The sequence below is a fragment of the Apis florea genome, unplaced genomic scaffold (assembly GCF_048593485.1).
Source record: "Apis florea isolate Af1SG1 unplaced genomic scaffold, ASM4859348v1 contig_2495_pilon, whole genome shotgun sequence".
NCBI classification, from domain to species: domain Eukaryota; kingdom Metazoa; phylum Arthropoda; class Insecta; order Hymenoptera; family Apidae; genus Apis; species Apis florea.
Genome location: NW_028256595.1, coordinates 1,448,104 through 1,463,917, shown reverse-complemented (window position 1 = coordinate 1,463,917; position 15,814 = coordinate 1,448,104). Strand labels below are relative to the sequence as shown.

The 15,814-nt window shown below is 48.9% G+C and overlaps 1 protein-coding gene across 3 annotated transcripts in view; it reads left to right on the top strand.

Annotated features, from left to right (window-relative positions):
- Window positions 1-15,814, top strand: part of bbg (PDZ domain-containing protein big bang) — a 33,101-nt gene that overhangs the window by 15,812 nt on the left and 1,475 nt on the right. For 2 of the 3 annotated variants that reach the window (XM_086906635.1, XM_031918745.2), the window contains exons 6-9: window positions 5,444-5,518; window positions 11,501-12,199; window positions 12,294-13,228; window positions 13,316-15,788. In XM_086906635.1, the coding sequence (XP_086762761.1) occupies window positions 5,444-5,518; window positions 11,501-12,199; window positions 12,294-13,228; window positions 13,316-15,788 (4,182 nt within the window). The remainder of the gene's footprint in view (window positions 1-5,443; window positions 5,519-11,500; window positions 12,200-12,293; window positions 13,229-13,315; window positions 15,789-15,814) is intronic. The other variant, XM_086906636.1, reaches the window with a different exon arrangement.

The following is a 15,814-nucleotide window of genomic DNA, read 5'->3' as shown; positions in this document are numbered from 1 at the left end:
TCGCTTTGATCCAAACGTTCTTTGCAAATCACACGATACACACTATCGCGTAATGAAACGATTCGCAGAAAATAAGCGAATCCCGAAACGTCGACATCGACACGTTGACACACGTCGGAGCGCTACTTGTTCTCGGATTTAGCGAGGTTAAAAACGACCGAAAACTCTCCGATGAAAAATGAGACGTTGTTGTTAGAAAAAAGTGATACGTGGAGACTATCCATCGCGTTTCATCGATTTGCGAACGAGAATATACTATTGTTCGGAAACTTTAACCGGTACGTCAACGTTACGTAACAACGTTGGTCCCCTCGAGCTTGGTAAGGTTAAAATTGTCGGTTCTCCCCGAAATCGCGACACGGTCAAGATGAAACTGTCGATAAGAAGAGTCGCGTTTCATCGCGAAAAGGAAGAAAGCACAGGTCACGCACGATCAACGACGAATGACGAGGCAGACAAGGTCGGAAAGATCACGTAACTTGAATTACCTTTTTTCGACTGCGCGAGCTAGCAGCATTGTGCGTGCGCGATGCCTCTCCGCTATCGAAATGAATTATCGACGTTCGATCTCGCGTTCGATCGTACCGGGACAATAACACATCCCGCATAACGAAAAGAATCGAATGCTTCTCTCCGTAGTTCTCTCGTACGTGAAGATAGCACGTTTACTCTAAATCGGTCTGATGCACTTTTGACCCACGTCAGATATCGCGCACGTCTGTCTCGACTGGCAATAATAATTGTTTCGGGGCATCGATCTATCGCGGTAGATCGATATCATCGGCGCGCATCTGTTTCGCGTCTCTTGCGGTCTAGCGTCTTATTGGTCATTCGATACGCTCGTCAACATCGTTTATCGTGTTATTTGAATTTTAATCAAATTCCATATCTATTCTCTCTCTCTCTCTCTCTCCCTCTCTCTCCCCCCCCCCTCTCTTCGTTTTATTTATTATTCCTTTAATCAAGGAATTTGAACGATAGAAGAGACGTAATTATTCTCTGCTAAAACTATATTTTATTTCTCCAACGCAACAACGTATTTTTAACGACGAGAACGACGTTAGTTTGTTTAAGATATATTTACACAGCACGAATACACGTTTCGAAGAAGTGACGATAATAATAAGTCTCGATACTTGCGGGATTCTGGAAGAGAATCAGGCTCTCGATCTCGTTCGACTCGTCCAAAAATCTTTGCGACTTTCAAAGATCGAAAGGGTGATTTATATGCATGCCCACGTTTACGATCCTATCGAGTTAACTCGAAGGTAACCTATCAAGAGTAAAGGTACCTCGGTCTCTCCGTGAGACCAGTAAGGAAGCCTCGTCATTGGTGGAAAGGGATGGCCAACGATGTCCCGGGCAGAGGCAGAAAGGCGTTCGCCAGTCTCTTCTCGACGCTCCGAGTCAAAACGTTCCGAGGGCCCTCGTCCGGTCGGCTCTGCCTTCCCTCCTCTCTACACTTGTCAAAATATTTCTCGCACCTTTCCCCGTCCATCCTCTTTCTCCTTTATATCACATACACCCTCTCCTGCAATATTTTTCAATTATTCGCGGATCGACGACGTCGGCTTACGAACAACCGTGGTGAAATTTAATTGTATAATAATATATTCCTCGGATTGTAAACAGATCGCGTATTTGTATTTCGCTCGAGTTGAAAATATTGACGCTCGACGTCGAGGCCAACGACACGTTGTGGGGAAAAGTTGACGAGTACTCGACGAAAAATCGTTGTTAAAATCGTAGTCATTTTCGTCGAGTGGGCAGAGTGACACCAAGTTTAAGTTTAATCGGTGCCTTTTTCCTCCGTTCGAAAAATCTCCGTTCGTGAAAGAAGCCGGGATATATATTAAAAGCTACTCGAAGGGATCGAAGGGATCGTGTTACTCTGTTCGACCAACCACAGCCGGCGAATGTTCCACGCTCGACTCGTGGACTGAAAAGGTATTTAAATATTTACTTCCTCGCGAGTCTCGATTTTCTCGTGTTTATTCAACCGGTCGAAAGCGCTTTGCCGCGAATCCGAGAGTAGTTTAGAAAACTCGGTGCTAACGACAAAGGGCAAAGATCGGTCGATTTTGATTCGTAAAATATCGTTATTTCGAAAATTTCTCAACGATATCTCCTCGTTACATGCACGAATCAACAATTTAATCTCGAAAAGCTACGATCCAGCTGTTGCTCGTCCACAATTTCGATAACACGATGAATTATATGTATATATATACGAATATATATGCACGCGAAAATCGGGATTCTGGTGTTTCGCGTAATCGGATGAATCATTGGCTATCGACGAATAATTCGTGGCTGACTCAGAAACCGATCGCGTCATCCACCATAATAAAAATAAAACGCCGTTGGGAAAGAAAATCCGCTTTCGAGAGCGGATATAAAACAGGAATATAGGAAGATTCGTATGAGGAACGTGTACGAAGAAATGGGAGGACGTTTTTTAGAGGCGCGGGTAAAAAAAGATTCCTCCCCCGGATCGTCGAATATTCGATCCTCGTAGATCGCAATCGTCTCGACTCGAGCGAGTGGCGCGAGTTTCGGCCTAGCGTGAAATCGTTCGATTTCTTCTTTTCGGGCGAAGAGAGGAGGAGGAGGAGGTTACAAAAATTCAATTTGTCGGCCGCAGCGACCTCGAGGCTGCACTTTCACTTAACCACCCACAGAAAAGCGCGGCAACAGCTGCCTCTCGCTCGTGATATTCTTCGAGTTTCAAGGGTAGGGAGGATGCCAAGGGCTTCCCTGGCAGCTGACACTGCAGATGGGCTACACCTGCCTCCAACTATTTACAACGCCGTTGTCTCTTGGAGAAATCGAGCGCACGCTTCATTACACCTCTCTCTCTCTCTCTCTCTAAAAAATATTGGATGGAGGAGAAGTTGGCGAGGAGAGAGAGATGGCGGCATTACAATTAGTTCATTCATCGAACGCGTACGTATTAAATTTCCACACGACACGCGGCGATGTGTTGCCGAGAGGAGGAGGAGGAGGAGGAGGAGGCGAGGTTTATCGGGCAGGCGCCAACTGCTCGTCGCTCCTGGTTGTAACCCGCGAGATACACTCTGTTAGCCGCGCGTACGATCGTGAGAGCGTTTATTATTTCATCGTAGGGATGCACGCGCCTTCTCCCCGTTCGAGAATAGACTCGAATTTGACTCGAGCGATTATTTATCGATCGAATATCGAACAGTCTTTCAATCGCTCCTCGGTTTATTCGTTCCCTTTTCGACGAAGTGCGAAAAGGATCAGCGGGTCGAGGCTAAATCGAGCGAAGCCATCGTCGATTGCTCTAATGCGATAATAATAAACGAAAAGGTTATTTCGAAAATCGATACGATACCCGCTGCTTTTATCCATCCAACGATCATTCGTTAATGATTGGAATTGATATTCGTCGATCATATTTCCCCATTGCTTTATCACAATCACAATCTTTTTTTTTTTTTTTACCTTACCCTTAGCTTTCGACTTAAAATTCAACGAGAATTTCGACTCGAACAAATTTCCTGTTGAACAATCTCCGTGGACTCCGTCGTTCATTATCGAAACTGTGTTTCCACCTTTGTTTCGTGGACCCACGCTTTTCTCTTACCTCTGCAAAGGTAAACTGGATCGTGTCGTGATCGACATCGATTTAAGCTCATTTGGCCTCTCGATAGTGGCGCCCTCCCCCCTCTCTCTCTCTCTCGCGCCGTTTTCAGCGGCAGCCACCAATTTACCGTAATTATTGTGTTTATCTTTCTTATTCACTTAACTCGAGCTCGCACGAAGAGCCGGCCTCTATTCGATTTTCAGGCCGAAAACGAAACCTCTCGCCTTGTTCGAGCACCGACACCGCGTCGTTCATCACGCTCCCGAGGGGAGGATCCAGTTTGTCAAACTCGATTTGCCCCGTCTCGAGGGCATATTTTCGAAGGGAAGATCGCTTGTGTTTATCGATGACACGAGAACGGAACGTCGATAAATTCGATCGCGTGCACATAGAACAGAGTCGGGATCGTTGATTGAAACGGTGTTGTTACGTGCGAGATTTTTACACGGCTTTGTTATCATTACGTATTTCAAAGGCCTGCCCCGATGATCCACTTTGTCAAACTCAATTTGCGCGATCCCCTTCTCGCCACCGCGCACCGTCCTCCTCGCCACACTCGACGATTCGCGAAAACGAAACGAACGTCGAGGAAACGGATTCGAGTCGTAGCGAATGAGAAGAGAATTCTGCTCGACGTCGTCGTCCTCCTCGAGGAGCCGTACGGTAGAGGAGGAGGAGGTTCGTGGAAAAGTGTGGAGGGGCAAGAGAGGGAGGCGAAAGGAGAAGGACGTAGGCGATGAGGAGAGGAGGATCGAAGAAGAGGAAGAAGAAGAAGTTAAGATGGTCCAGCTCGGGCAGCACCGCAGCCGGAGGTGATGACCTGCTCAAGGCCACCCGCTCCCAACCCCTCTTGGAGAGGAGAACCACTCTTCTTATTTCTCCTTGCTCTCTTTTCTCTCTTTCCCTCTCGCTTTCCTGCCCAGCCCTTCTCCTCCTCCTCCTCTTCCTGTTTCCCGCCGCCTCGTCCCCTCTCTCTCTCTCTCTCGAACCCTTAATGTCAACTTCCCGCCCAGGCCTTTCGTCGAGACCTCTTCGTTCGTTCCTTCCTTCGATCCGTTCGTCTTAAGAAACAGAGAGAGAGAGAGAGAGATCGTCTCAATCATCGTTACGCAAACACGCGTCGTATGAATATAACATTTTTTTCCCCCGATTTTTGCGAAATTTTATCGCGGATAAAACTCCTCCCCCCACCCCATCCCCGATCTTAGAACCGAAGGTGTCCGTAAAATTGAAACGGACATGGAATTTTAACGGTCGATTAGGCCGCAAGCTTGAATCATAACGCTGGTACCGCGCCATCGCGGGTTTACGACGCGGCGTAACAACAACTCGTAAACCGGGCGATATCGCTCCCGCCTTAAATCTGGCGCAGAGAGCACCTCTCGAGGGACCGCCTTTCCCAATTTTCTCTCCTTCCTCGCCTCGATCGAACGAGAGCGAGGCGAGGAAGGAGAAACGACAGAGATCGAATTAATAAGAAGGATAGGGATCTGTTGATTGAGCGATCAAGAGAAGAGAAGTTCCGCGTATTTGAATGAAGTGCGTGATGGCGACTCGGAAATAATCACGCGCGTGTGGATGTGTTTAATAAACGGGGAGGGAGGGGTCAACGAGAGTCAATCGTGCAGCTGTGCCCGCCAACCTATTACCTCGATTCATTATCACTGGTCTGTTTGTGCGCGCCAGTTTTTTCTCTCTCTTCGTTCCGCTCGGTAATTTTTCTTAATTGAAACGTCGTCCGTCCGCGATGCGTTTCGCAATCGTGCTTTTGAGAAAGAGACAAACGCAATTTCCCTCGAGTCGAATTCTCGGTTTCACTTTCTTGTCTGCTTTCAGCACGGAATGACGAGGTAGACAACGCGAATTTCCCATCCTCGGAGCCGGCCAGAGGCCTCGAAAATCGCCACTCAGGTAAGCGAAAAAATCCTTCCTCGAAACGTATCCCACACATTTTTATACGAGGCCTTTCTCGATGATTCAATCGGCCCGTCCTTCGAACCGCTCGGTGAAAGTCCACCAAGAATTCGCCCTCGATCGCGAACTTCGCATTGAGATGGAGCTCGTGACGTGTCGGGGTAACGAACGCCTACCTTCTCCTCTTATCTCTCACGATTCTTCTCCCCTCCTCTCTCCGAGAGGTGGATCCCCTCAGGAGAATTTTCGCGAAACGGGAAGAGGGGGGGTCCGGTAACTTGCTGTAAAAAACTTCAGTCACCGATTGTGCTCGTATTTTCTCCTGCGTTCCTGCGTTATCTGCCTCCGCCCGATTCGCCACGGGCGAAACTGGGAGGAAAACAGGCGATAAGAGGTTATTGTTAATTTAACGCGATAAAGGAGAGCACAGCCGGGTCGGATAAAGACTGATGTCACAACGATCGATTAAAAGGTATATCGCGGATCTGTCGAGTAGTTCATATATAAAAAGCGATCGGCGAGTGGAACGTCGCCGTGAAGTGAAAGAAACGAGGAAGAAGCAGTAGTAGTCTCTCGTAGAGAATGAAAAAAGGCGTCGAACGAAGGGAAAGAGCGGGTGAAAAGCTTCGATCTTTGTGAATCGAGGTAGAGCTCTCGAGTTGCATCGTGCAGTTATATCCGTGTAAGCGTGGATACGGGTCGAGTTTCGGTTCGTGCCGTGTAAAAAATTAATTGGACAAGATTCTCGAGGTGTGATTCGTTTCCCGAACCGCTCCCACGAAGCGTCACTCGTTTCAATGCCAATGCCCCCTCCGTTCTTGTTCTTTACAATTTTGTCCCATCGATCGAAAATTCATTCTTCTTTAACTGCGCCTCTACTATCGTTCGAATAAAAATAGACTAAACACACTTCTTATCCTTATAGTAATAAGCCTTCCGCCTCGAACAAAATGTTGAATGTAATTGGTCGAGTTTCAATATAAATTTTGAGTGTATGTAAAATAATTGGAATCATATTTTCCAGTATTACCATTCGATTATCTTTTTTTTCTTCGTTTAGAGCCAAAAGTATTTAACGACAAGGAAAAATAGGAGAGCATCGTTTCGACCGTTACTTTCTCGCGCGCAGAATAGATGGATCGAAACGCGCGACACTTTCCTCCTTGCTGATAACGCGCGATAACGGATTCGATCGGGCTAATTTTCGCGAATAGAGCGCGGAGAACTGGTCGGTCGAAACGGGTCGAGGGAGGATCCGGTTACCCGGCCCTCGGCGTGTGGTCTCTCTCCGCCCGATCGGAGCCACGTTGAAAGTGGCCGTCGCCAGCGCCGCTTGGTCGAAAGTAAATTTAGCGGAAAACAACGGGCGGCCGCTCCTTTTCGCGATCCGTGAAGTTTCGGGGAAGCTCGATTGTTAATAAAATTAAAGTTAAGGAAATCGTCAAGGCGGAAGAAAGCAAAAGGGATATCGGCTTTCCGTTTCAACCAGTTGGATCGATATTTATTTGTGCTTGGTTTTTTTCAAAATCAATAGATTCCTAAGATCTGTATTCGACGTTAGTTCGTGGCGATAGAAGTATTACTTTCCAAAGTTTCTGAGTTTTGTATAGGTGGAATAACGAAATTGGTTCGAGCGAGTTTGATTTTGAGTGAGACGAGGTTATTTCGATTCGTTAAGAGATCGGCGATAGAAAAATAGACAAATCGTATCAATTACTTTATCATTAAAAATGTCGCGCGAAGCAACAACGATATAGTTCTCTAATATTCGACAAATTTTCCTTCTTTATACGGTAAAGAAATATAAAAGTTTCACACGGGCGAATCGGGAAGGGTTAAAAGGATCGTTTTCTTGCTCGAAGCTGTCCGACTCGAGGATGGAAAAGCGATTCTCCTTCTCCTTCCTCGACGAGATGTTGGGACGCACGAATTACGCGTCGAATAAGCGTAAGCATCGGTTCGAATAACCGATCGAGTTTCTCGTCTCGCGCCGATCGACGTCCCGAACGACGACGGTGATGATAAAGAAACGAATTTCGCGATCATCTCGATTTCCTCTCGTCTCGATAATCGATATAAATAGTGGAGCTGGAGCGAGCAACAGGCGAAACGTAGCGCGGCGAGGTCGCTCCTTTAGATCTGCAACGTGATATCAACCCTTCGACGCGGTTCGACCGCGTATCAAGTTGCGTCCCACTTTTCCAAGGCTTAGGTATCCGGGGAAGACAATCGTCGGGTTTTTCGATGCACAGATAAATAAGAAGAATAGATCGACTTTTTTTTCGAACGATTCTCGACGCGCGCGAATTAAAAAATATTTATCGGTTTTTTTCTCGAGCGAAGCGAAGCGTATTTACCTGCGTGACTCATTGCCACGTCGCGAATAAGAAGATGGTTGCTTATCGCGGCGGTCGCACGGGGCCGATTTGGTGACGAATGCGCGTTCCGAGGAACGACAATGGGAACGTTAAGTGGAAGAAACGGAGACGAAGTTGGAATCGAAAACGATCGATCATTCCATCGCGATGACGAGGCGACAAAAGAACGCAACGATTGCGCAAGAATGAAAGAGCTCGGCGATATCGAGCGAATCCGCGTCGATCTTTTTACCCGCCAAGGACGAGCGCAATTTCCAGAAAAATCATCTATCCGTTCGCGACTATTTTTCTCTGGTAAATTCCTTCTTCTCGAAGGAAGCGGCGTTGATTAATTAATTAAGGGTAAAATTCGACAAAAACGAAACCCGAGTAAGATATCTGGATAAGATATGATATTAAGTGGACGCAATGACGAAACATTAGGTTAGTTCGTCGGTGAACGCTTCTTCTCGACAGAAACCTACTTGTTTCGATGGTAGAAAACGAAGAGGAAGAGATTCGAGATAGGTCGGCCGAGAAAATAAAGATTTCGTAATCGAAGCGGATCTCTCGAAAAACGTGTGCCCGCGTATGACACGTCCGCTTTATCCCTTCTCCTCCCGCCGCGTGTAACGCTCGATGTCGGCGGTAACCGTCGGAAGCTGGCCTCGACGAGCAATGTCGTCCAGTCTCGCGAGAGCCTTCCTGCCGGTAACGACGACCAGTCCTCCTCCCTCCCCCCTTCTCAACCTTTGCCCTCCGCTTCGAATCCGTCTGAAATTCGTTCTCCTCCTCCTCCTCCTCCCTTTTCCAAGCTTGGTTCGGTCGAGCGAGTGTCGAAAAATCAAAGTGTGCAGTGCCGAATGTCCGTACGAGTCGAGGATATTCGATTCGATGCAACAACGTTATGTCATTCACGGAGAAGCCTGACGAAGCGGGCAGCTTCCTGGCCGAAGCCCGGTTCTCGGACGGAGTCGAGGTCGTAAGTCGTCGTAACGCGAAGATCGATCGATCGCGCGATCGTCGGAAGCCAAGCCAAGGTGGAAGGATGTTTCGGTCGATCGATTAGAATTAGAAGAATCTAGGATCGTTCGGCTTTGTATCCTTGTTTGTCATCCGCGAGCCTTGGAGATTGGACTGGAAGCAGTTTGCAAACCGCGATATTTCGAGGGAAGGGATCTAACCTAACCTGAGCTCGGAAATTCGAACCATCCGTGAACTGTGGACGGATAAGCGTCAAACGCGACGTCGATGTGGCGATCCAATCGATATCTAAGATCGACCGGCACGAGCAGAGTTTGAAGAAGAAATTTGGTTGGAATCGAAACATTCTCAACTTCGTCCTAAAATTCTATATATCTTTACGTAGAAACATTTCGAAAAAAATTGACGGAGAAACGAAACACGAGCGGAAGAAGACAGAAGCGGGAAACTCGTAGGCGCGACTCGTCTTCGCGAATTATATAATTCGTTGATCGAGTTGCTCTTCTGCCAGCGAGTGGCGCATCCGATGGATTGCACGTGGTGCAACGTATCGCGAAACGAAACTCGCGTCGATTTTTATTTTCTTTTTTTCTTTTTTTTTTTTCCATCTTTTTCCGTTTCCCTTCCATTTCGATGGTATTCGCGCGTATTTACAACGTTTGACAATTCTTCAAGCTTTCTTCCGTCGAGCAAAGTTGTAAAGGCAAAATACTCTCGAACGCATAAAGTGCAAGAACCGTTTCATTAGTTCTTCGAATTCCGTTCGCCTTTCCAATGAAAGCTTTGAACGAGGCGGTATCTTTCACGGTTCGATCCGTGTTTGGAAATGGTCGATGACGTATATTGGATAATGGAAAATGCGGATTTATAAATAAAAGAAAAAAATTCAAACGTTGTAGAATACTCTTTTCCTATGGGAAAATATTAATTTTCGCCTTCGATTCTGTAAATTTTCATTCGCAAGAAAGTTGGACGTGACAAGTCGAAAGATCGTATGAAGGATAAGGCGATATCTGCGCATCTTTTCCGCGTAAACATTCCCGCAGTTCGTCATCTTCGAAGATAGAATTAACGATTCATCACGCGCCTTCGAATCTGTTTAAATCGTTCGGTCTCCCTACTTTTCCTCCACACGCAGTAAGCGCGCAAAGTATCTTCAAAAACTCGCAAACATTAAACCTGTCGATTAAGAAAGCACAGCGATCCTCGTTCTCATTTCGTTATTATTCATATTTAACGCGCGAGCAAAGATATGCCAATGAACTTTCCATTAACAGCGCGCCAATTAATTATTTATTGAAATCCAAAGAAGCTTGGTTCCGTCGCCGAGAACCGGGGAGAGAACAGCGCCAACCTTTTCCCTCGTACATTTTCCGATTCCAACCGGCCAAGCGTGACACGAGTGGCGCTGGAGCGCGGATAACGCGCGATTTATCAGTGGGTGCGCGCGTTAGAATGTAGAAATCCTTGGATTCGAGCGAGTGCTCGCGAGGGATCCGCTCCGGACACGTCTGATTCCCTTCCTAACTGCCCGCATAATCCCTCGTGAAAGTAAGCCACGATAACCGCGACTCGTTTCCCCTCTCGAAAAAATTTCCAAATTTCAAAAATCCCTTTCGAGAAAACTTTCGAATTTTCCAATGCCTTCGTTTTCTCGGTTCTCGGTTCTCCTCCTTCTCCTCCTCCTCTTTTTCAAAGCTTCGTTCAATTGGCGATATATATACACATATATATGTGCAACATTTGTTGTGTTATTCTCTCTCTTTCTCTCTCTCTCTGTTTGATATTTTGACCTTAGAAAGCAATTGGAACGACTCGTTCTCTTCCGGATCCTGGTCTCGGCGACCTTCGATTCGAAACGAGTATAACGAGTTAAAAGTCTAAACACGAGTGGACGCGAATCATAACAACACGATATATATATATATATATAGCGTGGCTGGTTACGGAACGAATATCTCAATTGCGTAGATTGAAATTCCTATCTCGGTTGTATTGGCTGCGGAGAGACGATAAACGACAAAGTTGAAGTTAAAGAAAGGAAAAAAAAAAAGAAAATAAAAGAATAACAAACGTTTGAGTTAAAACGTTTTCGAGCGTCACGAGCGTCGCAGCAGCACTCGTTCAACGTTTCTCCCACCTCTCCGGGCTGGAAATCTCGCGTATTTGAAATGCTCGAACGGATCAACGTTCCCGTTCGAGAGATCGCGGGAGCAACGACGCGTGTGGATCGAAAGAGCGACGTGTTGCGGCATCGATCTCCTCGTCGGGTGCACGAGAGCGTGAACCCGTTCGGCTCCACTGGCACGCCGACTCCTACTCGCCTGGAACGAATTTACAGGGATCCGGGGGAGGTGGATCGTGATCGAAGAAAGAATCGTCAGGACGCGCGTGCATGCAAATTTCTAAACCGTTTACAATTACATAATTCGTAATCGCGCATCGATGATATCCGATCCTCGACTCGCGTCCTTTCTCGATCGCAAGAAATGAAAAATCTATCAACGAGCACTGGCTCGAATTTACTCTTGGAATGTATTCGAGACGATTCGAACAGAGAGAAAGAGAGAGAGAGAGGGAGGGAGAGAAAGAGAGGAGACGCGATAACCGACACTACGACGATCGCGTGTGATTTTAGAGACGGTAAATGGTAGGATGGACAACTGCGGAGGCGGTCAGCGCCTGCCCCCGGACGGGGACGAGTTTCCAGCAGCCTACCAAGAGTTCGGTGGGAACAGTGGCCAGCAGCAGCAACAACAGCAACAGCAGCAGCAGCAACAGCAGCAGTACCGTTTCGTGACGACGACGGGGACCGCGACGGCGAGGACGTCGATGATCGCGAACGGTCGCCTCGTGTGCAACGAGAACGAGGGATACAAGTTGCTGGAGGGGAACGTGGTGACCGGCACCGGTATCATTCTGCAATCCGAGACAAACAGAATCCCGGGTCTTGTGGAGGGGTTGCCGGTTTGCCAGGAGGTGGTGGGCAAACTGGAGATGCCGGGTGTGGAGATGATGGGAGGGAAGATGGGCGAGCGGGAGAACGTTGTTGTCCGTTGTCAAGACGCGAGCGGCAACACCGTCTCTGTTTTGACTCGAGAGGACATCGGGAAGGACGAGTTCGTTAAAAAGGCTACGTCCGTAACCGCCGCTTACTCAACCGCCGCTTCTGGTTGCTACGGGAGCCAAGGCGAGGGGGGTATCCTCGTGTCGGAGAAGAAGATCGAGATCACCGGATATTATCACAAAGACGTGGCCACCACCGTTATCGAGGAGGCGCAGGATCGTCACGCCGAAAAGGACGGGTTGGACACGCCCCCACCGCTACCGCTCACCGGTAAACATTCCTTCCTTCCTTCCGCGTTTCATCGCCCCGGCGTTTCCTTTCGTCCTCGAACGTTGTTTCTAATTCGTCCGTGTTTTCGTTACAGGCCCGCCCAAGATCGACCATACCGTTTGCCCCTCCTCGTACGCGGCGAGGAGCGCCCCGATCCTCGAGTCGACGCCCAGAAAATTCACGTTGAACGGTGAATTGTGGAGGCAGGACGACAAGTCTGAACGATCCGTCAGGGACAAGATCGCGATGTTCTCGTCCCAAAGCAGCCTGGACGGCCCCCTCTTCCCCAACGCGGTGATGGTCGCGACCAACAGGAGGTTGTCCAAGTACAAGTCGACGGAGGATGTGTGCAGCGACGAGAAGCATTGCGGGCAGAAGGAGAGGATCTCGTTCTTCGGGGACAGGACGCAGAGCTCGTTCGATCTGACCGACTCGGGGAGAAACGTTGGCAGCCAGGATCCGGGGAAGAGGTACAACAGGCAGCGATCGCCGTTGGCCGCCACGTTCAACGCGTTCAACGTTGCCTCGAAAACGTTCCCCGTCGTTCCCCCGCAGAGACAAGCAGTAAGCGGCAACTCGACGACCGGCGCCAACGCGCCGTTGACGAGTCCCTCGTTCGAGGTATCCTCGAACATACCCAAATCGCCGGTGAAGAGTTACATCTCGACGACCACGAGTCAAAATCCGAGTGCCACGATGAAACCGGGTATCGCGTCGGCTGCGTTGTCCCGCGCCACGAGTTTCTCCGGTTCGTCGTCCGCGTACGGGCATCAGGATCGAACCTCGACGGCCACCGATCTCGCGCCGACGTTGGCGATCGCGAGGACGAATTCGTTGGCGTCCACGTTCAAGAGGCCCACCGAGGACAGTTTAAGAAGGAACAGTTTGAATCAATTGATCGAGCAGAGGAAGAGGTCGATCTCGAAGTTGAGAGGATTGGTCATCCCCGAGAAGGAGACCATAACGATCGACACGCCCATCGTCGACCTACCCGAGATCAAATCCCGGGACTCGATACTGTTGCATCAGGTAAGCGTGTTCTTGTTCGATTGCTCGCGAGGAGAACGGAATAAAAATGGATAAATGAAAATATATAAGTTGTTACGTTGTCCACAGGTGTTACCAAAGGTGAACATTCAGGACAAGTGGGGCTCTCAAAGTTCCTTAGCGAGCAACGCCAGCACGGCCAGTGCACCTCTGAGGAGCGCAACTTCTTTCAAGATGCCCGCTCCCCAAATACACTCGAAATACTCGCCGGCCTTCAAAAGAAAGAGTCTGACCGTGTACGGCACGTCCTCGTCCTCGAATTCTTCCTCGATGAATAGCGCGAGCATCGTGAAAACTCCCTCGCCCGTCACCACTATCTCCACGCCGCCGCTTTGCGAACCTCCCAAGAGTTTGGAGAGCATTTGCAGCCCGACGCGAAGCGATTACAGCTTCGAGTACGCGTCGACCACCAGCTCGCCCGAGGGATCGCGTAACAACAGGCCGAGAACCGCGCAGAGGAAGACGAGGATGGACTACGACGACTCGGATAACGACTCGGCTGTGAGCAGTTCGCAGAGCAGCATATCTCGGGGCTTCAGCCCGCCCACATCGCCGGTCCCCTCGGAACGTTCCACCATTTCGTCCGAGAGGTCCTACGTGTCCACGGAGAACAATTATCAACGTCGTTCTCTGATCATAGACAGAACCTACAACCAAGCCAGAGAATCGAACGTAATAGAGTTCGGTGGCAGATCGAACGCGATCACTATGGACGGCTCTCAAAGAAACTCTCAAATACCTCAGAGACAGTTGAAACGATCGAACAGTACCGACACTAATTGCAGCACCTCTTCGACTCTCACTTCCGGCTCTCAGGCGAGCGCCGAGTCACTGTCCCGAAGGGTGCTTAAACCGCAGAGCGTGGAAGCCATAAATCGGAAGAACATTCTGGCGAGCGCTAGATGCCGTAGCGGCAGAGATTTGAATGGATCGCCACTGATCCAAAGGAAGTTTCCCGACGACAAGGGGCGATCGATAATCGCCACCGCCGAGAACGGGGAAGAAAATGCTTATCAGAAAAATCGGGGCAAAAGTAGCGTTTCGAGTGCGAAGGACGTGGTGAAGATCGCTTACATCGAGGTGACGGATCCATTGGAGGAGGAGGATCCTTTTCAAAAAATGACCGAACGATCTGACTCGCCTTTGAAGATGAGCGCCGCTTCGCCTTCGAATAACGTGGCCGCGAGGCCGTCCAAGTTCGAGACGATGGAACCCTCGAACGATTTGAAAATGTGGGTTCGCGCGGAGGCGAAGGCTCTGGTCAGGTCGGTCGAGGAGAAGCCGATCGATAAAGCGGAGAAAAAGTCGGCCGATATCGATGTCTCCAATCCCGTGGATAATGATCAGAGGAGGAACAATAATAAATCTGCCACGATCGAGAAGCAACGATATGGCTCGGCCGATCTGTCCTCGCCGAGTACGAGACGAATCCAGGAAAACGAAAATGAGTCCAGGTTAACGAAGCAACCACGTTGCGCGCCGATCGTACTTCCGAAGAAATCTTCCGAAGATCAGAACGATTTATTGACGATTCTCACGACCAAGAGCAGATCTAGATCGGCGATACACGTGGACGAGGGAAGCTTTGGCCGGTCCAAGAGTCAGATGAGCCTGGAGGATATCCTAAGCGCGAAAGCGGAGACGAAATCGTCACGAGGTCAAAGCGGCGAGACGAGAACGGAGAAGAGCAACGTTTTCTCGAACAGTCAGAGCAATCTGGGAAAATCTTTATGGGAATCGAGGGACAATCGATACATCAGAAGAAGCTCGAGCACGTTGAACGAGTATTGGAACGAGGATCATAAATCGTTCTCGAAAGTGTCAACGTTGGAAAAATCAAGATTGGCCGACAATAGCGCGGACGAGATGATGGAAGTGGAGAAATCGAAATCGATGTTGTCGAAAATTCCAACATCGAGAAATCTTGGTCGAAGAAGCGTCAGTGTTACGGATATGAAGAAGGCTGTGGAGGTGAACTCTACCGGTAATGCGCAAATGCAGAGCGTCGGAACTGGTCATAACCGGTTTCCGAGTTTGGATAGTAGCGTGGATGAAAATGTGTCTCCGGTTGGAATCGATATGGACACGGATAGATGTTGCGGCGAACAATTTGGAAGTATCAGTTCGTTGGCGAGCAGCACCAGTTTGATCTCGCAACAAGAATTGGCGCAGCTGGTCGAAGAGGCGAGTCTGGAGGAAACTCGAGGTGCTCACGATGTGATCGTTGTGCTGCTTCACAAGGAGAATCCAACCGGTAGCGTTGGGATTACTTTGGCCGGAGGAGCGGATTGCGAGATCAAGGAAATCACTATTCATCGAGTTCTGGCCCATTCTATAGCTGACAAGGATGGTCGTGTGCAAAGAGGGGATAGGATTCTGAGTATAAACGGAAGAAGCACGCAAGGTCTCACGCACAGAGAGAGCATAGCGGTGCTCAAGCAGCCCAGATCGGAAGTTGTTTTGGTTGTCTCTCGATCGAGGACGGAGGAAGGATCGTGCAAGTTGAAATCACGAACCGCGAGCGTCGAAACTATCATCGAAGGTGAGATTCGAATTTTCAAAAAATTT